The sequence below is a fragment of the Leuresthes tenuis genome, unplaced genomic scaffold (assembly GCF_036924035.1).
Source record: "Leuresthes tenuis unplaced genomic scaffold, fLeuTen1.0.hap1 SCAF_14, whole genome shotgun sequence".
Lineage (NCBI taxonomy): Eukaryota > Metazoa > Chordata > Actinopteri > Atheriniformes > Atherinopsidae > Leuresthes > Leuresthes tenuis.
Window position 1 is genome coordinate 6,363,199 of NW_027325368.1, and position 24,675 is coordinate 6,387,873.

The 24,675-nt window shown below is 40.6% G+C and overlaps 4 protein-coding genes across 4 annotated transcripts; 2 read left to right on the forward strand and 2 right to left on the reverse strand.

Annotated features, from left to right (window-relative positions):
* Positions 1-2,054: 2,054 nt before the first annotated feature.
* Positions 2,055-15,893, reverse strand: kcnj9 (potassium inwardly rectifying channel subfamily J member 9). Its single transcript, XM_072364262.1, has 8 exons — positions 15,321-15,893; positions 14,191-14,606; positions 12,980-13,193; positions 10,437-10,638; positions 7,636-7,828; positions 7,280-7,477; positions 4,786-4,916; positions 2,055-3,472 (listed from the first exon to the last, which is right to left on the reverse strand). Exons 2-8 carry the CDS (start codon positions 14,486-14,488, stop codon positions 3,206-3,208), a joined length of 1,503 nt encoding a protein of 500 aa, XP_072220363.1. The 5' UTR covers positions 14,489-14,606; positions 15,321-15,893; the 3' UTR covers positions 2,055-3,205.
* A 351-nt stretch (positions 15,894-16,244) lies between these two features.
* eif3f (eukaryotic translation initiation factor 3, subunit F) lies at positions 16,245-20,753 on the forward strand. The gene is made up of 8 exons (XM_072363521.1): positions 16,245-16,389; positions 16,786-16,856; positions 17,967-18,046; positions 18,133-18,270; positions 18,360-18,451; positions 18,619-18,755; positions 20,180-20,293; positions 20,474-20,753. The coding sequence occupies exons 1-8, from the start codon at positions 16,278-16,280 to the stop codon at positions 20,549-20,551; spliced, it is 822 nt and encodes a 273-aa protein (XP_072219622.1). The 5' UTR covers positions 16,245-16,277; the 3' UTR covers positions 20,552-20,753.
* A 181-nt stretch (positions 20,754-20,934) lies between these two features.
* LOC140268596 (MICOS complex subunit MIC26-like) lies at positions 20,935-21,848 on the reverse strand. Its single transcript, XM_072363522.1, has one exon. The coding sequence runs from the start codon at positions 21,808-21,810 to the stop codon at positions 21,211-21,213; it is 600 nt and encodes a 199-aa protein (XP_072219623.1). The 5' UTR covers positions 21,811-21,848; the 3' UTR covers positions 20,935-21,210.
* A 646-nt stretch (positions 21,849-22,494) lies between these two features.
* On the forward strand, positions 22,495-24,545 carry dnaaf6 (dynein axonemal assembly factor 6). Its single transcript, XM_072363523.1, has 6 exons — positions 22,495-22,828; positions 22,988-23,054; positions 23,135-23,240; positions 23,460-23,556; positions 23,902-23,987; positions 24,214-24,545. The coding sequence occupies exons 1-6, from the start codon at positions 22,733-22,735 to the stop codon at positions 24,341-24,343; spliced, it is 582 nt and encodes a 193-aa protein (XP_072219624.1). The 5' UTR covers positions 22,495-22,732; the 3' UTR covers positions 24,344-24,545.
* Positions 24,546-24,675: the final 130 nt, after the last annotated feature.

Consider the following 24,675-nt stretch of genomic DNA (forward strand, 5'->3'; position numbering starts at 1 on the left):
AGTAATGGGAAACTATTAAAGCTGCACTTAACCTTTCATTTTAGATCAAACATGTCAGATTATGGCATCTCATATTACGTAGGGTAACGTGTATTTGTGTTTCCTTTTTGTTTCTTTGTAGAGTTCTGGATGGTTTTAGAGCTTTTACAGCCTGAAATTTTATTTTGTTTAAACTCTAAGGTGTGGAGCTCTGTGTTATATTTGTGTATATTTATATACTGTATTATATTATTATATAAGATAATTTTGCTATGAAGGGTAAAAAAAGTCTATATGCTTCATGGTTTAATTTTCAGTGTCAAGGGCATTAGTTTGTCTCTCCTGAAGGTCACAGCTAAGCTTCATCATCATCATCATCATATTTTCTTACACAAACTCTAAACTTAGGCATCACATCAGCTCTGAAATCCTCCTGAACGCCATCAGCTGTAAAGGTCCAGTTAAAACACATTAACAAACACTTACTTTAGAACACACACACATACACACACACTCTGGCCTCTCCCTGTCCCTAGCCCCGGTTGCCTAGGAGACAGCTGAGATGGGGACCCCATCTCATTACACGCCAATAGGACTGTGTGAGTGGCTTTACGGGGATGTGTGGGATCGTTATTGCCATCTAGTTGCCAAAACAGAGAAAGACAACTCTATAAACCAATATTCTGCCTGGTAACCCAATATGCTGACTTTTCCTGATGCTGACAGCCAGCCCTGAATATCTAATGAGATGCTCCAAACCAGTTTACTATGGAACATTAGCCTGAGTTTACTAGTTAAACGGCAATTGTTTGTAAAATAAGACTGAACATTACAGAGGTAAAGTAAAGCTTGAGCTTGAGTCACTGTTACATCAAGTTACTTTCCTTCTACCCTCTTAGTGAGAGTTGGGCAGCATGAATATTAATACGTCTCAAAATTAGATACAACACAGCTAAAAATGCACTGTATGCTGGGGATTGACATACCCTGCACATGAAATATGTACTGGATGCAAAACTGCTTCGTGTCAAAGTATCCTTGGGCAAGATATTGAACCCCAATGTGTTCCTCATGTGTCCTCATTTGGAATAACTGTAATACAATGCAATGTCAATGCAGAATTGTTGAATTTGTGTAATTTTTTTCCTGTAGAGGGCCATAAAGACACACAATTCTTTGATAAAATGCAGTTTTTTTTCTTTTAAATTTTTTTTCTTTGCGGCTGAATGAGAGGGTCCACGGCCACTTCTGGCCCTCAGGATGTACTTTGCTTATTTGTGGTCTGAGCACCAAAGAACATTCTGAAAAAAAAGGGAGCAGTAGAATAATAAATAGGTCCATAAGGATTAAATGTAGTTTAACTCATTAAGGGTTAAATTCTGATCTCTTTATGGGGGTTCTCGAGAAAGGATTACTGATAAGTGGGAGCGCTGTACATGAAAACAATCAAATCATGATACTAATAATTGATTATTCTCATCGATTATTAGTATCATGATTGGAAGAAGTATCCAGGAAGAAGTATCCAGACAGTAGTAATTCTGAAATGTTAAATTATTCCATTAAATGTAAAAACCAAGACTTGTAGGTGTTGTATAATGCATAGCATTTCATTTTTATGCCACATTTTGATGTAGGTGGAGGTACAGCTTTTGAAAACATCAGGACTTTCCTGAAAACTTAAAACTTCCCACTAAAACTTCCCACTAGAAACATGGAATAAAACATATTTAAAGAGTTTAAACCATCAGTTTTCCCTGTAAATGACTGACTTTGCCTTTATGTTTGTTAATTTGAAAGTTTGTAAGTGTGACGTGTAGGAAAAACATATATGCTGAATCATATTGGGTGAACTTATTAAAATATTTACATGTAATCAAAATAGTTATTTTGTGTAAATTTGGAGGAGCAAAAAGTACAGTATTTATGTTTGAAAGAAACAAGTATAGGAACCTTTAAAAGTGCAACTAGTATGTGAATAAATACACTCAGATATATTTGACACTTTTTGTCTTTAAAATACAGATTTTTCACAGTTACAGTGAACCATGAACTCTAAAAATAATTCCTATCGATTAAAGCCCAAATACTTTGTTACACTGACTAAATATACAATCTTACTACCTCTAGTCTGCAGTTTTTCTCATTGCATATCTTCCTAAGAACAACACACAATCTGAAACCAGTACTGTGGAATATATTGAACTTTATTCATTCTAAGTGGTGTGTAATTTTAAATATTAAAAACATCAAGTAAAAATGGCCACATATATACACAGCAGCAGAAGCAGGAGTCTGGGCTTAACTGAGCGGGACACTGTTGTGCTTTTGGTGTATATGTGGCTGGGGACAAACAATAGATAATCCTTGTGCTACAGCCACCGAATGTGAAACAAAGCCACAAACATCCTTGAGTGTTAACCTTTCTCTGCATTAAGGGTTCCAAACACCCCATTTACCTTAATGTTTCGAGTGCAGCAAGGAAAGTCAGCACTTCTGAGTGTTGTTGACAGACGTATAATAATACTGGATAACTCCTGACAATAAGAAGGCGTTTACGCTAAGGGAAGGAAACCAGCAAGCATACTTTAAGAATTTTGCCCACAAAATGGACTTCTAGACATTTTCCTAGCACCAAATGATAGTTTGTAGCCAAATAAAGAGCAGACACATCATCGTATCGTCTATGAGCTGGTGTATCTCTTTCACCCTGACTGATTAGCAATAAATCTTTACACCTAAAAAAGTTGGTTTTGTTATGCATTATTTCGTTCTAGTCGAGTGCAGATGAAATTAAAGCATCTAAATGCACTGTACCTATTCTAAACGTGAGCAGTCCGCACACTTAACTCTTCACTATGTCATGATCTTCTAGGCCAACAGGATAAATGACCATCTTCTGCCACATTCTGCTGCTGAATGTACTGCTGTTGAGCCCACCTAAAGCATAGTATTGTCATTTTAAAGTAGATATAGGCAAGGGTGATTGGAGCTAACACCACAAATCGAAGAAGATATAGCACATGTACAGTACACTGGTAACAAAGATGAACGCACATATAAAAGACAAAATATTAAGAACTTACTTTTTCCATATGGCAACATAGGGTATGGCGTTTACTGGCGAACTAAGGAAACTACTCAACTGCCCTTAAAGAAAAGGACTTTAACGTATAACTGTGATGTGGTGGTGATATACTGAAGGTCTTTGTAAACAATCTCTGTTCTAGGTCTCTGATTCTGATTGATCGGTGGCGACGCTGCCGTTCAGCTCGCCCAGTCCTGATTGCTCCTGGATGTCGGTCATCTCTCCAACAGTGAATTTCGCTTCCCCTCCTTTGCTGTTGGTTGTGCCGCTGTCTGGCTGTTTGGTCGCTTGGTTGGTCAGGGTGGGCTCTTCATCCAGTCTGCTGGAGATGGACCAGTACAAGTGAGCATCGAGTCTGGCTGCAGCCACTGAGAGGTCTCGTGCTGAGCAGGACGGCGTGTTCACCTTGGGAGTGTATAAGCATAGAAGTTGGTCAAATCACTGAACCATCAATACATGCAAACACTTTGTAAAGATGTTACCTTTCACAGAATGTCAGGAAGTAGCTGCCATAAAGATGCTGCAAAGATGCCAATGTCTGTTTGCTGGTTTGCCACTTTGCTCATTGAATGGATCATCATAACATTTGCTACATTTATAGTCACCAGATGATTATTCCTAACACATTTTTGTTTCCAAAAAAGTTGAGATGCCGTGTAAAACATGAATACCAACACTAATACCACCCCTATAGCATTAAAAAACATATTCAAGTAATTATAGCACAAAGAAATAGTAGAAAATATCGAAACTGACAATTACCCTGAATTTGATGCTAAAAATATGTTTTGAAAAAGTCAGGACAGGGACAGTTAAAACTTCTGCTGCAATATCTCACTAATTATCAGGATAACCAGCAACATGTAAGCACATGCAATGCTATTTTGTGTATAAATGTATCACACAGAGGCCGAGTCTTTCAGGATTTAAGACTGGGAGTGGTTCACCACTCTGAAAGACCAGCTGCAAATCGTTCAGCAACTGAGGATTTAAGTTCCTCAATAATTTTATCAATAAGATTGCGACAGATTTAGCTACTAGATAAAGAGCCTGAGCATGAAATTTAGGTTTAAATTACGTTAATCTTTGGTTTTGTACCACCAGATCTTAAGCCAGTTGAACACCTATTAGAGATTTTAGACACGTGTTTGTGTATAAAATAAGGGAATATTATTAAGTGAACAAAATGTTCATCCCTCACACTTCTGAATTTAGTGCCGAGGCACATTTAGGCTTTTCTGGTGGCACTAAGACACTTTCATTTGTCACCTGTCTATAGCTTAGGCTATAAAAGCTTTGGTATGTGGCGCTGGTCCAAGCACTGTATTGTACCCACCGGAACAAAAATAAACATGAGAAAAGTGCTATTGTGAGAGTTCCTACATTTCCCAGCATGCCTTTCAGTAGCCTTAAGAGAATGTGAGAATTCAGTGGGTTGGTTGCGCGTGTAGGTGGAGACAGGAATAGGGATAACAGAGGAGTTGTTCCAATTTTATTTTCTCAAAAAACATTGGAGCGTTTTTGTCTGCTGCTGGTGGAAAGGCTGTCTCTGTAATCTGAAAAATGGTGACTGATGTATATTTTAAAACTAAATACATTTTGACAACACGAGTGCTCTTCAAAAACAATCTCATGAAGTTCGAGCACACTGCCGAAACATAAACATTATCAATTCATTTTCAATCAAAATTAAACAGATCAGCTGCGAGAAAAATTACCTCAAATGTGTGATGAAAGGCTCCATAGTCTATGTCAAAGAAGCCCTCTGCCAGCAACATCATCGGGCTGAACCGGTGACCCCACAACACCTCCTCCGTCAGGTAGGAGCTCCTCGCCTGGCACGTCATCCCTACGCACACAAACAAACTCATGAGGAATGAATTGAGCAAGATTTCTCTGTGTTTGGCTGTGGGCAAAGCAGAAGAGTCAGAGCAGCTGCCTGTAACTGATGCACACATTTAATTTACCCAAACAGGTTAATGGGAAAGCTGTCGTTGAATGAATAGTCTCTGCAGCAGAGTTATGACTGTCAGCTACCTCTTTGTAATGCAGCACTCTGACAAAGGAATCGATATTTGGAGTAGGCAGATAGGCCACCTTTACCTCTTAGAGATGCATCATGAATAGCTGTGATACGCTGGAGGCTTGCCAAACGGCGTAGAAAACAGTTGAGTATATCATCCCCTCAGAATGAATTTGACAAAAGGCTGTTTTGGGAGCAGGATAAAGAAAAAGAGGTAATCACAGGTCACCCGGATCCTCTCACAGTACAACTGACTGGATACTTGTTCCTTCCAGACATCTGTTTGATTCTGGTTTACTGAGTGACCGTGTTAAGAGTAAATGCAGCAGCAATAACCCGTAACACAAATACGACTATAAAAAGATGAGTATTTCATAGCTGAAGGGTTCTGTGAGCAGAGATATGGTGCTGTGTGTGAAAGATTCCCCACCTCAGCTTTACTGTTCATCCTCAAGGGGACAAATCAACAAAAGCCCTTTTTCTGTGCTTTAAAGCACATACGTCATATATTTGGCTTTCTGAATTGATGACAAACTCAGAAACTCAGAAAAACAACCCTGGCATTTTGTTTGGTACCACCTTGTACTTAAAATATGTAATTCAGTGAACTGCTTGGATTTGACGTGGATTTTTATGTCACTTTTACGTTGCGCTCTTAGGTCAGGCTAAACAGCTTTAACAGCACCCGACTTTAGTTTCAAATCACACTGCATTCGCTGTACTTTGGAGGTGACAAGTCAAATCTTTAGCTCTTGCATTTTGCTTTGCTGTTGACAGAAAATCCTCACCAGGATGTTTTACATCCCAAACAGGAAATCCAACGTCTTGTAGGCATATTTGAACGTTTTGCCAGTCTGGAGTTAGAAATTCTGATTTCAAACTTGTCATTAATTAGAGAACCATACCAGAGCTTCCCAGCACAAAACCAAACTGGTAAGATGGATTAGACTTTGTCCAAACCAGTTCTTAATGTTAGCTTTTAGAGAACTGAACAGGTGAAAGGTCCAGTTATGATGCCTGTGTGTGATGGAGGAATTACACTGTTACATCTGACATTTGTAACCCCCTGGCTGACTGTTCCATTACTCTGTGATGCAGGATTTAAACCTGCAACCTGACTGTGCCTACAAGAGGAATTAATACGAGACTGGAGACAAGGGAAATGTGAGTATTTGAATATTACGGTCTCTTCCAAATATTTTCATATCACTTTGGTGTGCAGTAGTTTGAGCTCTAGTCACCGTGTGTTCTGGTATTAGCTCTCTATATGTTTTCTGTAAGCTCTGACATACATGCTTTGGTTTAAGATTTATGAGTTCTAACAATGTCCAAAGGAGATCCTGTGAGATAGAGGGGTGGAGTGGAGTGGAACAAAGGACACTGTTCCTGTTTTACAATTTCTATTGAAGGTCGACTGAAAACAAAACTGAAACGTGTTTGAATATAAAGCCGGAGGAGAATTATAAGCTGGAATGTCACAAGAAATTCATATTTTATGCTTTTTAAATGATTTATCAAGAGCGAGTGAGCACAGCAGGGCTCTGTGCCTCACTCAAGGGTAGATGAGTTTCTTATTTTACTCCTTTCAATAAAACAAACTAACAGATATTTTACTGTATGCACATTCCTGCACAATCACAACACAGCTTCCAGAGAGATTGAGACAAAAACTGAGGCGGTCTCAAACCAAGAACTGCCGATCCAAATTCAGACATCCTGGAAGAGGGATTTAATTTCCTAATGGACCATTTTAGAGGGTCTACTCTCTGTATAACAGTGATGATATTAGTGTAATATCAAGCCTTTGCATGCATCAGCAAGATTAATCTGCTAATGCATATTTCTACTTGTTGTAGCAGAACATGCATTTACAATATAGAAGGAGCTGGAACTTGACAGTGAAGTTAAATTGCACTGTATTATTCCCCACACAATATATGTAATGCTGTCGCAGAAAATGTTCTACAATGAGTTATATGAAACCACTGAATATGAAAATATTGCTTGTTGCATTATTTGCTTCCCCCTGCGCTGCCTAAAATCCTTTAGCACATTGTTACCCCATCACTTGCATGTATTTTTTACTGTGATAATATTATTCATCCTGTGCACAAAACTACCACAAAATATATTAGGTTCTCATATTTGCTTTCTCAGCGCTCAACAACTATTTTTGACCCATGACTCACCAGTGGCCTCCACCATGCCCTCCAGAATGACCACAATCTCAAAGTCCTCCTTCTCCAGCTGGGACTGCGACATGTCCCAAAAGGGTGAATGTGTATCAATCTCATGGGAGATCACCAACGGAGAGACCAGGAAGAGACGGTCATCGCCCGTCTCAAAGCCGACGCTGATGTCCGTCTGATCCAGAGGGATGAACTCACCTGGAGGAGACAGTAAAAGTGGAGGTGAAGGGGGAAAACATGGTAACTGGACACTTAAGGACATTAAGCTACCCCAGAACTCTAACTACCACTGTTCATCATAAAAATCCATAAAAGTGAGGAAAAAGGGGAATCGGCTCCATCAGTGATGGTCTTACCCTCCTGAGTTTGCTTGGATTTGATGAGCTTCGCCCTCATGTTGGCCCCGACGATGTGTGAACTCCGAAGGTCTCCCACCCTGAACATCAGACAGAGCTTGTCGTCCCTCAGAGAGATGACGGCGTGTTTGGAGAACACCAGTGTCTCGGCTCGTTTGTTAGGCTGTGAGATCTTCACAAACATGCAGCCGACCTGAACAGAGGGGAGGGAGGGGAAGCAAATACAGGTCCTGCTCAAAACTGAAAGAGAGCTGCAGCAGAAGATATACCAGTCGGCAAAAACAGTAGAGGATTACCTAAAAATAAACTTGTTATTCAGTGCTCGTGATTAACACATCAGCTAAATAGCTGGATAAAGCCCATGTAGCCTGGAAAATGTTCATCGTGGCTGCTGAATACAAACTAATTTGGCTCATTTCTCAATAGAGCTATTTCCAGCTTTCTGTGTTTAAAGCAGCAGTGACACCTGCATTAACCTCTGAGTGAAATGTTTTTAGTATGAACAGTAAAACATCCCACGTGTTTATCAGATGTTAATATGGCATGTTTCCAGCTCACACACATGCATAAACATGATCCTGGCTGGGTCTTTGTGCGTGAACTCATGCTCATGTTGCAAATGCGGAGCTTCATCACCATTTGTGAAGTGAATCTTCTTTAGGAAGAATACCGTCTGCGCAAAGAATTGAAGTAATTTCATCTGCCCATTATTCATCATTCATCACCTTCTACGGGCTCAAGAGCAAGCTTGAAAATATCCTATTTTCAATTTAATTCAGCTGAACAAGCAGAAGACTTCATTTCATTCAAAGACAGTCAGGTCAGACATCACTGACAGGCACAGGTCAGATGAAACCACATCAATTTGAATATTGACTGAGAATGCCTCTATTTTTGTATTTTCTCATCAACTTGCCACATTCGTGTACTACAACAGGTTTAAAAATGTATTTTTCCAAATGTGTTACAGGAACACTCTTTCTTAAAGTAACCATGAATCCAAATTCACTGTTGTGTACATGCTAATGTCTGGCCCAACAATGACAAAACAAGCACTAATAGGCATTTTCGAATTTTACTTTAGAGCAAATTGTTGAATGGGGGGTGTCCATACAATAAATCGTTGGGGGAATTTAAAATGCCGGCAGAGCTGGTGCAGAAATAGTGAGTCGTGCCTGCTTAGGCCAGTGGAGATGTCCGGTTAGGCAAAGATTCTGCTTTTTAAACGGCCATTTTCACACCTGCACAGCAGTCCCGAAACGCTCTAAAGATGTTTCAGAGAGGAATCATGTGAGAACGCACATCTCTACAGCATTCGTTGTGGACTTGTGATTTTCCACCAACCTTCCCGGTAAAATGCCGTAATGTCAGCCAGTCAGACAATATGCGAATGTAGCAGCAAATCTTCTGGAGCTTTTAAAATGAGTGTGTGTACTGATAACAGTTTTCTGCTTCCATTCACTCTGGTTTAGTTGATATGTTCAGATACACACAGTTTTAAAATCCCAGCAGTCTTTTTGCATTATGCCCTGTCTGTTTAGCACTTCAGATAGATGCAGACTTCCTTCCTTTATCACGCTGTGAGAGTATATCTTGGGCAGAATATATTCTACTGTAAAGTTAATGTGTGAACAGCAGCTGACGAAAAAAGTGCAGACTAAATAATCTGCACATTCTCTTCAAATCCCCTGTGCTTATGTAAAAACACCTTAGGAAAGGTAAAAAATATGGGGAGCAAAACACTGTAAGCTTGTCATTTTATGAGAACTTTAAGTCTTAGGCTCAGACAGGAAGAGCAGAAGATTTTTCCCCAACTGGCAGTGCAGATGAAAGTCTAACAAATATCAGAAATCCCATTTCAGCTTACTTCATCCAACCTTTCACAGGTTGAGAAATCCTCGGATTAACAATTTTTTTATATCTGTAACAACTTTATTGTCTCCATAACAGCAATACAAGCGTTCAGAGTTTCATAAACCAGCCGCATGACTTTGTGGGGTGGGGATCTGAAATTAGGTTGATTTAACATCAAGCACCACTTTAATTGCTGTGTGCTAACATGGTCAAGTATTAAGAAAGTGGAGACAGCAAAGGAAAAAGTAGGGCTAAACTGCATATTCACACATCTCATGCTGATGGAGGCAAAAGTGGAACATGATATCTGCACTATTTTTAGGCATAAAGGCGTTATTGTCGTGGAAAAAGAAACGTTTAATTTGATAAATGTGCAAATATTCAAATCAACACCTGCTTTATGTACCCCATTTCATTCTGGAAACCTTTTTAACATCTTTTTTATTTATACTAAACAAGGTTCTAACACTAATTCATTTACCCAACAGTTTAAATTGGATCTACAAGGCAGGAACTTTCAGTTGTATGGCCCCAGATATACATGTACAGCAATTATAAGTTATGGATCAATTATCTTAGAGTTCAGCAGTAATTCAGCATCAAAATGGCAAACATCCAGGTTTTATTTGACTGAAGATTAAAGCTTATTGAGACAAACACTGGAGATTAGATCAAATTCAGCTATGCTGATATTTTAAGCAAGTTGGATACAGAAATAATCTGTATTTAAAACTCATGAGGGATGGAAATACTAAACATGAGATGCCTTGTAATCTTAAATCTCATGAAAGAAAATCATGATATTTGGCTTCTTCTCATTGTGTGATTTTCAGCAGTTTAATGTCTAACAAGTAAATAAATCATTACTGTTTTGGGGAAATGACCTGGACTGTAGATTTTTAAATAGTAATTCTCATTCATCCAGGTTTCTGCCAGCCTCTGCTCACCATGAAGGCGTTCACCATTGATCCCAGTATAGCTTGCAGCAGCAGCAGCATGGTGCCCACTGGACACTGGTCGGTGATGACACGGTGACCGTAGCCAATCGTGGTCTCTGTTTCGATGGAGAACAGGAAGGCCGAGATGAAACCGTTGACGTTGTTTACGCACGGTGTCCATGTCTCATCCTCCAGATGGTCCAGATCACCCCTTGGGAATAAAAAGAGGAGAATATGTGAGAAGCTGAAGAGGGGTGGTGGTGGGAGGGGGTGACGCAGTGGGTGTCAAAAGGAGAAAAGAAAATGTGATAATGTAAGTAGGAGCTATATTTTTAGACATCATGTGCAGAAATATATACATCTCTCCCTTTAAATATGTCTCCACCTTTCAACTAATCCATTAATGAACAGAAGTAATCCTGTTAGTCAGATTTAACTGTGTTGATTAACTTAACATTTATGCTGCAAAAACTACCGTTCCATCACATCTTCCCAATATATCATCAGAAAGTTTCCTTTCAAACACACACTGCAGGATAATGTCCCTTTTTATCACAGCAGGAGAACTACTTAATGAAAGTGGTGTGAAGTAATTCTTATAATCTATGATTTTATTGACCTGTGTTGGTGACCGGAGACGGAAAGTAACAATAAAAGATCTCTAGCAGCACACTTTGGGATGGTCTGTAAAAAAGGGTCACAATTATGACTACGTTAGCTAATCAGATCCAACTCACACATGTGAAGAGAAAACGCATCATGATGAAATACGCTGTCATATCGCTTCTGCTTGGTCATCTTTTTTTTTTATACTTCATTAGCTCTCAAAGCGGACATGTCTGACAATGTGGTGCTGCATTGTGAAAGTTATAGTGAAAGCTTAAGATTTAGGGAAGTATGATCGTCACCCCTTTCTTGCCAAGAGCTTGTTGAAAAGATCAATACCACTGTTATATTGCTCTGTGTAGTATGATGCTGCAGACAGGAGACATAATTTATCTTTAGAAGAGGACAGGAAAAGAGAGACAGCAAGCCTGACTCAATGAAAAAAAATCCAGCACCTCTTAAGCAGCAGTTAACGCATCATGTGTTAATGTCATATGTTGCTACACTTTGGTTTTTGTATGTGTGAGACAAGGCTAAACTAATAATAGTTCCTACAAATTGTGGCATCATGTGGATCGTGTTTTATTTTTCTTGTAGCTGCAGAATTAAAAAAAAGGCAACTATGATTATTTCCCGAAAAATAAAACAACAGAAAGTTATTTGTTGTGATTCGGTGCGATATTACTAAAAATGTAATTAAACTGAGGTGAAATTGTGCTATTGAAAGGCCTAAATATTGCCTCAATTAATCAATTGTATCATCAACACTCTTGGAACAGAAGATCAGTGGCTTGAATCGCAGTCAGGGCATGTATACATATATCAATTGCCCTCCATTTTAGGACGTATAGATATATATGTGTGTGTGTGTGTGTGTGTGTGTGTGTGTGTGTGTGTCTGTGTGTGTAGTTGATAAAGTAAAGCAAGGAACAGTAAGAACAAATGATATTCTCCAAATTTTAACTTTAAGGTTTACCTTACTTAATGCTAGCATTCAGCAACACATTATTAGCTGTGTGTACGATTCACTTTATTCCAGAATGAAAGGTTCTACTGTTGTTTTGCTGCTCTGTTTCCAGTCTGTTTCTCTAATATTTGTGTCTTCAGAAACTTAAGGTGCTGCTCCCATCTCGATGTATGTTGCTCTCCGCGACGCAAACAGCTTCGTTGTGTGTTGTTTTTATGTGACACAGAACCATGATTCCAAAGCAAAGTTCAAAGAGAATACAGAGTGGAATCAAGCAAAGCAGACACAAGCGCAGCAAGAACAGGAAGTGGAAACTGTTGAAGTCCAAAACTTGTCGCACTGGTGTTAATAAAAGCTTCCCAAAAAGGGATTTCTTGTCACGACACGTTTTGAGTCTTGTTTTCAGGTTCTAGGTTCATTTCTTGTCATGTTTTTGTCACGTTAAGTTTCCCTCACGTCACCCGTTTTCTTCACAGCTGCACTCCATGACCAATCACCTCCCCACAGTATTCAGTTTCCAGGTTTCCCTCAGTCCATTGCAGAATCCTCACTTCACTTTCCATGGTTCTTGCTCGCGTTTTGCCTCATAGTTTCATAGTCAGTCTTGTTTCATTATTCACAGTCTTGTTTTGTTTTGTTTGGTCACAGTTTAGCGTTTATTGATATCCGGCTCAGCTGCGCTTTTTGTTCTTGCCTTTTTGTCTTTTGTTAATAAATCAACCTTTTGCTTTGAGTTCTGCATCTAGGCCCTCCTTCCACACCACCATTTTTGACATTTCTGTAGTTCCAACAAGTATAAACAAGCAGCAGATCTAGAATTCTAGAAAATGCAAGTTAGAGTTAAATCTAATCAATTTCATAATGTGAAGAGTTTATCATTAAAGTGAAAAGTGTTTAGTTACAGTGAAAACCTGTAGACGTTTCCGTGGCTCATGACTTACTGGAGTGACTTCATATTACTTATTCTTATGAATCTTACCTGCAGTAGGCTATGAGGTACCAGATAGCCCCAAAGAAGAGCCATGTGACGGCGTAGGCCATGACGAAGACGAAGAGTGAGCAGCGCCAGTTGAGATCCACCAGCGTGGTGAAGATGTCGGTCAGGTAGCGGTAAGTCTCCCGCATGTTACCGTGCTGCACATTGCAGCGACCGTTCTTCTCCACATAGCGCTGCCTCTTACGCCGAGCTCGGGCTGGTGGAAGGAAAAAAAGAAGGAGGCAACATTATTAGGATGAATGACACAGGTTTGACAATCAAATAGTAGTACATAAGGCTGTCTAATGGGGCATCTTGGTCTTGCAACTTTCACTTAACATTTAAAACAATTTTTCTTGTGCATCTCTGTTTCATCACACCAGCTCCAAGAAATCCTTTAAAAAAACACTTAACAAGCACATGCAAGGGCTGCCTTTATGAAACAAAATGTTTACGTGTTTGCTGTTTGAAGCTACAACTGACTGCACTTAGAAGACAGGCTAGTCGTAGAGGAATGGAGGAGAAACTAAAGGAGGTGGCATTGGACAAAACTGCTGAGAGAGTGCAGGAGGGATAACAGGTAGATGAGGAGAAAAGAACAGACGAAATGAGACAAGATAACATCAATGGATTTAAGTTGCTCTGAGTTCCTGAAGGCAGCTGATGATTTTTGTTGTTTTTAGGAAGTCTTTGATTAATGAGGGTGCATCCAGATACAGGCGAGATAGAAAACTGTTCTTTTTTTGTTTTTCTGTTTACTTGAAATAGTTTTAAATTCCAAGCTTCACCGTAGCTCAACTTTAAGTTCAACTAAAGTTGTTTGTGATTAAAATACAAAGACAACAGACATCCAAAAACTATAGGGTCCTGTACTTTTCCATACTCCATTAACAGGGAAAAGGGCTTTTTATTACTTTCATAAAGATGCACAGATGGAAGCAAACAGAGAGCAGAATAGAAAAAAAAAGATGTGCAAGACTGTTGAGATCACTGAGCACCACTGCAGCATGGGCCAAATTAGAGGAAAATGAGTTGGGGCAGTATACGGTATGTGCATGTGGAGAAAACAAATAGAAAAAGGGACATTAGTCATGTAATAGCAACGTTCAGCTCAAATTAAGGGTCCGGTGTCCAGCAACAATGTCTCTCTGACTCTGATTTTTATGAGGGACTAATAAACCATCCTGAAATGGAGGGCAATAGAGGACACTCACCCCACCCGAATCGTCCCCTCTCCTTCTCCGGTCCCTGGGTCTTCTTCCTGTGCTGATTGGCTTGGGCCTCCCGCTCGGCCAGCTTGGCCTGGAATGACCTGCTGACCTTAGCCGTGACGGGAGGAGAAGGGACTGTCTCTGTGGTGACAACGTGGCCCAGCTCTTCCGATAGGTTGAAGACACCCGCGGAGGCAGTCGCCTCTGTGGCCACCTCCACTTCTTCCCCTTCCCCCTTCTCCTCCACAGGGAGCGCAAGGGAGTCAGGACGGGAGGGGAATACAGAGTTTTCCAGCGCCATGGCCTACGTGTGTGTGTTTGTGTATGTGTGAAGCGTATTAAAGTGTTATTGATATCCTCGCTATGGTAGACTGTGTCCAGTGGCTATTGATTGGAACATTTGTTTGCTTGACTGAAACCTGAAATAAATGAGGAGAACACAATGATCAAACTAAATCATGAAATTGATTTGCTGTTCTCACTACCTAATGATTTTCTGAAACTAAATGCTGACAGAAGCTTATGTTGCATAACTTTCTTTCAAGATTCCTGGGAATATGTCGGGAATGTTCTAACATAGATCCTTTTTTTCTTCTTCTGTAAATAGGACACATGGGCTGAATACATTTCTGCCCTTTTTATTTGAAAGACAGCCTATAGCACAGCTGGGCATATGCATATTAGAGTCACTTTAATTAAGGTAGTTTCATGAAACAGCTTAGGCTGGCTGAGTGTATGTGGCTTTTGCATGAGTATGTGTTGTGTAAGTGCACTTACTGCTATTTTAGATGTGAATTTACACTGTAGGCCTGCTGAGGTGTCTTACATAAGTCCCATAGAGGACACAGAGTTAAATATGCACAGTGAGGCATGATTTGTCTGAATTATTTGCACAGTAAAATGGAGTCCAGGTCCTCTACAGCCCTGGATGTTGTGCGTCCATTTGGGCAACTGGCGGATAGACGCAAGAGGAGACTGACAGTAGCAATCAAGATGACGCACTACGTCTGATAGATGGATCAGAAATAGCCTCTGTAAAAGGGTGTCTGTGAGTCTGCCAGCCGGCTACAGAAACTAAACGATTAAAGCTCGTTCATTAATGCCAAGACAGCAGAGAGTAAACAAAATCCTACCTGCTCAGTGTCGCAACTTGTCGATGTTTAAGACGTGGGTCGTCCTGGTGTTTTATCATAAGAAAAGCGAATATCTGGTCCGAGAATGAGCCGGCATTGGCGACCTTGGTTCGATGACACCCATTTCTGGTGTTTACCAGCGACGCAGCATCAGTCCACTCCTGCTCGCTTTATCCAGGAAAGCAAAAAGCACCTCGAGTCGATCACTCAATAGCCTGATCGCAATAAATAAAAATCTCTCAACCCTTCTACTGGTTGATCAAGTTAAGAAAAAAATGAGAAAAGCAGTTCAAGTGCAACGATTACGCAGAGACGTCTGGAGAACATGTGTCGAGCAGAGCGAAATGGTGGCAACAGGATAACCCGGCAGCGCTGAGAGCCCCATCATATGTGCGTCTGATGAAGTCGTTCAGGTGTGGAGTGGAGCCCCTGAGCGGCGGAGGATGCTGTCGTCAGTCCAGCTCCGCTTGCCTCAGACGCCTCTCATTTCCACAACAGAGGGGACGGACGTCGTCACCCTCCTGGCTGCTGACTGCCAGAACCTCAGCATCTCCAGAGTTCACGGAGGAGGAAATGCGAAGGCCCTTTGTATGCTGTTATAATGTGATGACATCCTGTATGAAATGTTTGGTCAAAATCAAAGACATTAAATACAAATCACGTTTTGATTTCTTAATGTACATCCGATACTTAGTTTTTCTTTTTTTCTTTTCTTAATGGAAATAACAATTAAAACGAAAATAAAAAAAACCTAAACCCTATACTCTGAATCTTAACAATTTCTGCTGACAGGACGAGAGGCAGCCAAACGTACACACACGTACCTATTGTATTATCAATGATATCAGTGACTTGATTATAATTAGCATTAAATGTGTTACCTGCTATTCAGCCGCCATTCTCTAGGTGGCGGTATATGTGTTCACTGAGGCCGGTTAGTTGTCCTCTTTCTCCAAGATGTCGGTGTTCGGGCCAGTTGTGAAAATTCATCCCGTCGTTCTCGCATCTATTTGCGACTCTTACGAGCGAAGGAATGAGGGCGCGAGTCGAGTGATAGGAACCCTTTTGGGTAAGCAGAAACCTGACATATCTGTCCTTCGTCGCTTTGATGCATATTGTCGTGATAAAGGTGATGGTTAGCATGTAGCTAACCTTAGCGGTCCCACTAACGCATGCTGGCTCAGTCCAGTCCAGAGGCTAAGCTACATCTGGCTAGCATTAGCCACCCAAACTGCTAGCAGCATCACCTGTAACAGCTGTCTCCATATTAACAGCAAACAAAGATCGTGTGCTAAGTCATTCATCTATTCTGAATAGGTATTTAATTTATAACATGTATCAATCATCAGTGGAGACTATCATCGTCAATGTTAGCTAAGATAGACATTTAGCCTCCCGTATTAGTTAGCTTATGCTAATATACCGAGCTAAACAACGTTCCATTTCTAACTTTTGTCGCCCTCAGGAACTATTGACAAACACTCTATTGAGGTGACCAACTGCTTCTCTGTCCCTCACAACGAGTCGGAAGATGAGGTAAGTTTGTTAGACGCATTTACTCCCAGTATTATTACAAGGTATCCCTGGAAGGGAGGATTGTTATTCAGTTATTTAAAATTTTTTCCGAAAAAAAGATATGAGTAAGCAGTTTTATTTGATAGTTGATCATTCTGGCTTTGTAAATCATGCCTCAAACAGTTGAAAGTGTAGGAAAAAATTGTGGAATAATCTTAACTAACAAACTAATAAGTATACACATAAAATACCAATGAGCCTGTGGTCAAAAGAACACAGAAACGGGTGTCAATGGTTCAGTTTAAGAAAGTGGTTAAAGGAAAACGAGATTTCCATCCAGAAAAGCCAAACATAAACCATCACTAACACACAACAGACCGGTTACAGTGGGTAATATAGCTGATCTGTTAACTGATAAACTATAAAGCTGGAACCTGATTGATGAAGAAGATTGTTTCATTGAAGAAGTTCTTGGAGAGTTCAAGCCTTCGTAAAAGCCACAGGAGTTGGCATCGAAGTACTGACATAATTACTGTTTTTCTTCACTTTTTCTACACAAAAAAGCAGAAAGTGTTCTGTAGGATAGTGAACACTTGAAAGTGAGAACAATGGTTCATGTTTACATTATATTACATCTATTTTTACTTTTAAATTGTAGTCATTCTAACAGCCATCTGTCATGTCTTGGATGAATGTATTTAGCATTTTTTCACTTTTTATAAGTCAGCAGACTGCAATTTAATATAAAGACCTTTTCTCGACCCCTTCCCATGTGTTTCAGTGACTCTTTTCTTTTCCCCCTCATTCCTCCTAACATCCAAATGTCCGAAACATCCTAAAAATGTTTCACACACGACTGCTTGAGCCGTGGTGCTGTTTGGTCTGGACTTTACCCACGTTTGTTGGCGCATGGCTTTTCTGTTTAATCTGGACTGAATAAGGGAGATTGCACTTGTTTTGCTTCAGATTAATCTTAATGATTTGAACGAAACGAGCAGGATGTGAAAGAAGTGTGATTGGAGAGATTATTGATTCGATTGACCATTTATTAAAGCAGTGATTATGCTGACAAAGTGGGGTTAGTTTTGCAAATATATGACCATGTGTCAAATTTATCGTCTTCTGCAACAGGTTGCGGTGGACATGGAGTTTGCCAAGAACATGTATGAGCTTCACAAGAGGGTGTCACCCACAGAGGTCATCATCGGGTGGTGCGTCAGTTGTTCATATGTGTCATGTAAAAGGTTATGTTGGAGGGAAAAGAGTCGTTTTTAAAGAGTGACACCTTTGCCGACAGGTATGCCACTGGCTTTGACATCACTGAACACTCTGTGCTCATCCACGAGTACTACAGCCGTGAGGCCTCCAACCCCATTCACCTGACTGTGGACTCAGCACTGCAGAGCGGCAAAATGAACATCCGCGCCTATGTCAGGTCGGCTGACCTTTAAGTCTGTGATTTATTTGATCGGTTGCAGGCTGAGGATGCGATTCTGAATGTGTGTGTGTGTGTCGTTTACACAGTGCACAGATGGGTGTGCCAGGAAAGACAGTTGGTGTCATGTTCACCCCATTGACTGTCAAGTATGTCTACTACGACACAGAGAGGATCGGCGGTAAGATTACAAAGAATAAATAAAGGCGGCTTGAAGTAAACGCAGACAGTGACCACATGTCTGTCACTAAAGAGAAATATTTAAATCTCAAAGAGCGTACCGTTGATTAAACCGTAATGTGTGATGTATTTACTGAACTGTCTCATTGCGCCATCTCTGTGCCTCAGTGGACCTTCTACAGAGGACACGTATGACTCCCACTCGTACCAAGGGGTTGACCTCTGACCTGTCTCAGGTGGGTGGAGCTGCATCCAGGATGCAGGACATGCTGACCACTGTGCTGGCGTACATCGAGGATGTACTGGTGAGTATAAAACCAACTCTGTGTATTTAAACTTTGAGTAAAGCGCCAATAAATCCATGTTCTACGTTTGTCACACTACAAACTTACTAGTTAATATTAGATCTGTTATTAACCACTCAGCTGAACAATGATTAAAAAATCAAATTAGGTTTCAAAATCACAAGAAAGTGGTTTTCAGTCCTGAGACGCGGCTTGAGTGTTGGCTGAAAGACCCCAAACAGATCTCAGACCAGCTCAGACGAACCGAGCAAGCAGAGCAGAACTTTACCTCGACCAAACTGCTTAGATGGGAAATTGCAGATCCACACTGCAGATATTGGATATTTAAATCACCTTCCAGCTTTGCACTGACCCACCAACATTGTTTCACTGTGCAACTCACTTTCTTATGGTGGGTGTGATGTGAACTGCTTCGCAGGAGAGGAATAGATTCTGTCTGGCTACAGTAAACCGGCAGCAACGCAGTCATTAATCCCAGCTGTAAGTTTGAAGCTACCAGGTGAAAAGTTAGGCTGGAGCTGCGTTCTATCACTGCGGTTCTGCACAAAAATCAATCCAGTGAGCATATTTACTCCTCTAACCTGTGCAGTGAAGCATAGGCTCTGCACAACATTAACTGCAGCTACTCCAGTAAGTCTGTGACATACAGGAGACATGCTCTTCTTTCACAAGTCTACAGTTTCCTGAGAGTCTTTGGACAAAGTATTAGAGAAACACAGTACAACACCTCCATGAATTTATACCTCTGTTCACATTGACCTGTTTTAGGACATCAAAACACTCGCTCCACCCATCTATTCTGCAGGGTCCTTATGACAACTTCTGAATGGGGGAAAACTTGTAAAGAACAGCAATTAGAAATCAGGTTTGGTAGGTGTGATATGAAATATTAAACAAACTGCCGCATTATTTGCTTAGCTCTTTCTTAAGTGAACTGTAAAACCGCTGATGAGAATTTGTTCTTCATAGCAAAGAAAGAGTTTATTCTCTCCACTTCTGAGGTTCAGTGAATGCAGCCGGATCTGGTTTTGAATCTGGATGAAGACGAGGAGGCTGAATATTTCTACTCTGAACTGTAGAAATTCACAGCAAATCTGAACCGCTTCCAGCACAACTCTGAGTGTCTCAGCTGGCTGCAGCCCCTCAAACATCTGTGGCGCTGAATTTCAACTTTGCTTCATCATTCTTCTTCTTATTCCTCTGCAATTTAATTAGGCAGCCTAAGCTCTGCAGATTTTGGCATCCAAGACAGATGCATTATTCTGTGATGAATACAAAACAGAAAGTTGTTAGGGGCAGTTTTCAGCACATTCATATTTCCAAATGTGCTCGTCTGACTTTCAAACACTTAGTTGTGTGTTTGGCGAACATTTAAGGCGTTAATTAATTGAACGTTAATCGCACTGCTGTTCCATCCGTTTCAGTCTGGAAAAGTGACGGCAGATAACAGCGTGGGCCGTTTCCTCACAGACCTGGTCAACAAGGTGCCGACCATCTCACCCGAGGACTTTGAGAACATGCTCAACTCCAACATCAACGTAAGTCTTCCTCAAAAGTTTGGAGATTGGAGGTGCACGGTTCTGACCTGGAACCAGCTTAAGTTGTGCTAATAATATCAGTTTATGTGGTAGTAATTGTAGGAGGATGTTTCAGGCCTGCACTCATTTGTCATCACCTTGAACATGATTGTAATACAAACTCCTGTTTTACTGTTGCAGGACCTGTTGATGGTGACCTATCTGTCTAACCTGACCCAAGCACAGATTGCTCTAAATGAGAAGCTGGTGCTGCTCTGAGGAGATTTCTTTAAAGTGACTCGTATTTAATTTTTGTACTTTTTTTTTTTTTTTTTTTTTGGCTGAGATGAATAAATATGCTTAACAGTCACATAACTGTTCATTCCCTTGGGTTTCTGTCACTGTCCTTGGAAGCATTCTAACCACAAATAGTGAAGTTATTTTACTCAAATAAAGCTAATGAACATACCTGGAAGGATCATATAGCTAATGTGATCTTGTTATTTGTCATTTAGCTTGATTGATGGCCTACATTTAACTGCAGCGCAAATCTAAAACCACTTTAGCCACAATGGAAGATGAGAACATTGATTTTAAATTACAGCCTTCAAAACACCACCATGTACTTCATAATGTGTCATGTGCAACATAAGAGACAAAACTGAGGTGTTGAAACCTGAATTTTAATGTAAGATTAGTAGATTTTTTATATAGATAAATATACATTCAAATCAGAAGCACAGGTAAATTATTCAAGTTGTAATCCTTTGTGACAGGTAATGCCCGGCCTGAGATGCATGTGAAGCATAGTGCAAAGAGTGGGCATGAAAGTCGCATATAAAAGCCATCCAGAGAGCACCTATTATTCTACAGTATCAGGGAATTAGCAGCTGTATGATTTGTTATTGCTCAGTTACTGCATGGTCAAACAGGAGTCGTCACGGTTTCGTTTCTGAGTTGGCGCTCTTTGCATGTTTGCTTTGAGGCTTCACGAGCTTCTCCACCGCGGCGTAGCTCTGCACCGCGTAGTCGTACACGGAGTCTCCGGCTGACTTTGCGATGCCCGCTGCCTGCTCCGGGTAGTACAGGGAGGTGCTCACGGTCATCAGAGCCGACGGGTACAGCAGTCCCTTAATCCTGGAGCCTCTGGCAAGAAACAATCCGAGGATCCCGGTGAAGCCGATGATTCCCGCCCGGGGGTAAAACCCCGTCGGAGGGTCTTGCAAAAAGGCGTAGGTGTCACTCCCGGACTGGACGACCTTCTGAACTTTGGGTTTAATTTTGGCATATGTGCCCTGACACCAAGCCGCGTATGGCTCCACTGATTTCCTCACGGTGGCGACACTCTCCTCCAGCTGACCCGCTTCGGGCTCCACGTAGCGAAGTTTCTGCCCAGGAGCGGTGTACAGGGACAGTTCATCCCGGTTTAACAGGGCCGGGGCCTCTGTCTCTCCGTCACCGGCAGCCTCAGCAGCAAAGACTGCGAACGGCAGCAAACGCAGGGCTCTCGGCATGGTACTACCTTTCACCTTCAACATGATCCCTGAGGGCCATGCATTGTCTACGGTGTCCGTAAAGGGACATAATTTAAGACGCCGCCTCTCACATGTCTGACATACGCTTTTATTACTTCCAAAAGAGCGCGAGCAGTCCAACTACGGGACAAGTGTTACTAATAAAGGCATGAACTGAGCCTTTATTTAGAGTATTTTAGAGTAACTTTTGAATAGATAGCCTTTTAGAGTAGTTCAGTGGTGGAATGTAGTTAAGTACATGATGAAAAATCTACAGTTAACATCAAATAAACGTTTAATTGTTATATTTTACATATTTTCATTACAATGCACATTTTGTTCATGTAATACATTTTCAATTTGAACAAGCGTTAACAAAATATATGGAATATGGAATTATACGAAAAGTTTTAAACAACACAATTGCTTGCTGAATAAACTTATTCTAAAACATCTGAAGCTTTTTCAATAGTTGTTCATAGCGCCTATGGTGACACTTTTCCTTATATTTTCACAACAACTAACTATCAACAAAGAAAGTTATCCGTAAAATAAGTAGATGAACAAAACGGCTCAAAATGAGCTCCAACTCAACCACTTACACCAGAAAAACCTTTATTTTACATAAATACATTAGCAATGATAATAATTAATATAACGTGTCACACTTTAGAAGTAAAAGCCTCTGAATCAGTCCATCCATTCAGTTCATTCACTTGTTCGATGTCTTCGGTTGCCATGGCAGCCTGGAAGCGTCGTCGTCTCCCTGGAGACGGAAATCGTCAACAACGGACGTCCAGTTAGCATAGTAGCTAGCTGCTATTGTTAGTAGCTATTACTTTAGGGTGCAGTGTAATTTGTAATTTTGGTTATTCAAGGTGGTCGTAGTTATAACATTTTTGTGTTGTTTGATAATTTAAAAAAAAAGAAAAAAAATATTTCCTAAATGGACTGTTTTGGAGTTTCATCCGTCCAGAATCTACAGGCTCTGTCTGCCTTGTTATCCACTCAGCAGGAGGAAGAGGAGGATGGAGACTGCAAAGTAAGATTAACACACGCACACACAGAAAAAGGATTTAGGTATAAAATTAAAGCCCACTAGCTTCGCTTTATTGCTCACTAGTGACTCCAAAATCACACTGTGGTTGCTATTAGAGGATTTGAAGTCATTCACATAAAATAAAGAAGCTTGTTTCAACAGAATCTTGCAGCATGTGCACAGCTGGGTCCTGGACATATTGGCCCCCCACCCAAAAAAGATAAACAAGGTAAGGATTTGTGTTTTCTCTTTCAAACAACGATTGTACCAAGTCACAAACTCATTTTGCATGTCTTGCTGTTGTTTTAGTGTCGAGTGCCTATACGAAGAAGAACAGTAAAGATATCTGGAGTGAGGAAGAGGTGGCTCAGGGCTCCCAATATGATGATTTGGCTGACCTGCGGCCACAACCTGAGTAAGACTGCCCACCAGACAGAGACACACATCTAAGGGAAAACATAAAGAGGTCAAATTCTGGGGAAAGTAGAGCGTTCTTCACTCAGAGTGAACCTCCCACTGAGATTCAATTGAAGTGTTTGTTTGAGCTAAATGGTATGGGAAGCAGCCAATGTTTTGTTCTCCTTGACTAGATTACGTGTGGTTTTCATGTGTAATTTACAATATCTGTGTGCAGGTATGAAATTATCCTGAAGCAGAGTGTGGGAACAGAGGATATGTTCCTGGGCTTAAGCAGGAAGGACCCATCATCTATGTGCTGTGAAGCCATGCTGGTAATTTTTCAGGCATTTCAGGATCTTCATTTGGTGTAGTTTTAGACAATGAAAAACAAAAAGCTCAAGGACGTGTTGGGGGGGGGCAAAAAACACAAACTCAGGCATCGGTACCCCATATTTGAGGGTTAGCTCAGTTAACTCAAAAATGTCTGTTTGTGGACAGAAATTTCAAATGAATAATGTAAAATAAATTAAAATTGAATATGATGATTATAATTAATGTAAGATTTATTTAAACAAAATAAATTATCACAGAAAAGTGTGGGGTTTTTTTTAATAGAAGACAAAAAGTGTTGGAAATCTACTGCATAAATGATGCTGACTTTTTCCCCCTACTCTCAGGTTAAAATTAAACTACCAGACACTAAAGCGACAGATGTCATCCTTGATGTGAAAGAGAAGTTCCTTGATCTACGGACGCCGAAATAGTAAGAAACGCTCTGAAAATATCCTCTTTCATTTTTAATCCCCTCACGACCCTTTGGCTGTGACTCAGAGCAAAAGCTCCTCTTTCCAGAGTATTCAATCAGAGGCTTGCACTCGGATCTGAGCTTTGATTGCTGTTTCATACAGATCTTAACTTCCCATTCTTACACATAATGTCTTCCGGGTGAGCTCCCTGTCTATTTCACCTGTCCTTCCTTCAACCCTCAGTAAACTGGGCCTCCATCTGCCCCATCCCATCCACAGTCAGGAGGGCAGGGCCCAGTTTTTCAGCGAGCGGGACGAATTGGAGGTGACTCTTCTGATGAAGCGACCCATGGACTTTATCAATATGCAGTAAGAACGAATGTAAACAGATGAAACAGGAAAAAAGAAATAACATTAAACAGTCAAGATTAAACACACTGCCTTGTTCGTAGGTTATGAATAAAAAGGGATATGGAAATGATTAGTGTAAACCCTGGTTAATATTGTGAATGTTATTCTTTATCTGTTGTTACATGTATCACCACTGATTCTATGATAAACGCTGAAAATAAATGTTTGAGCTATTATGCGACTGGCTTATCATTGGGCAACCAGCAATGTACAGTAAAGGATGGGAATCACAGCTTTTTGGTTAACATGTGATGACTACAAATTCTCACTGATATAGAGTAATACTGGAAAGTG

Excerpts from the sequence above, each read along its gene's own strand:
- LOC140268596 (XM_072363522.1), bottom strand. The coding sequence starts at position 21,810 with ATGTTGAAGGTGAAAGGTAGTACCATGCCGAGAGCCCTGCGTTTGCTG.
- eif3f (XM_072363521.1), top strand. The coding sequence starts at position 16,278 with ATGTCGGTGTTCGGGCCAGTTGTGAAAATTCATCCCGTCGTTCTCGCA. Across the intron at positions 18,271-18,359 it reads AACATCCGCGCCTATGTCAG|TGCACAGATGGGTGTGCCAG; the intron begins GTCGGCTGACCT and ends TCGTTTACACAG. Across the intron at positions 18,452-18,618 it reads CGACACAGAGAGGATCGGCG|TGGACCTTCTACAGAGGACA; the intron begins GTAAGATTACAA and ends TCTGTGCCTCAG.
- dnaaf6 (XM_072363523.1), top strand. The coding sequence starts at position 22,733 with ATGGACTGTTTTGGAGTTTCATCCGTCCAGAATCTACAGGCTCTGTCT. Across the intron at positions 22,829-22,987 it reads AGGAGGATGGAGACTGCAAA|AATCTTGCAGCATGTGCACA; the intron begins GTAAGATTAACA and ends TTGTTTCAACAG. Across the intron at positions 23,988-24,213 it reads GATCTACGGACGCCGAAATA|TAAACTGGGCCTCCATCTGC; the intron begins GTAAGAAACGCT and ends TTCAACCCTCAG.
- kcnj9 (XM_072364262.1), bottom strand. The coding sequence starts at position 14,488 with ATGGCGCTGGAAAACTCTGTATTCCCCTCCCGTCCTGACTCCCTTGCG. Across the intron at positions 7,829-10,436 it reads CAATGGTGAACGCCTTCATG|GTCGGCTGCATGTTTGTGAA; the intron begins GTGAGCAGAGGC and ends CCCTCTGTTCAG. Across the intron at positions 7,478-7,635 it reads ATCCAAGCAAACTCAGGAGG|GTGAGTTCATCCCTCTGGAT; the intron begins GTAAGACCATCA and ends TGTCTCCTCCAG.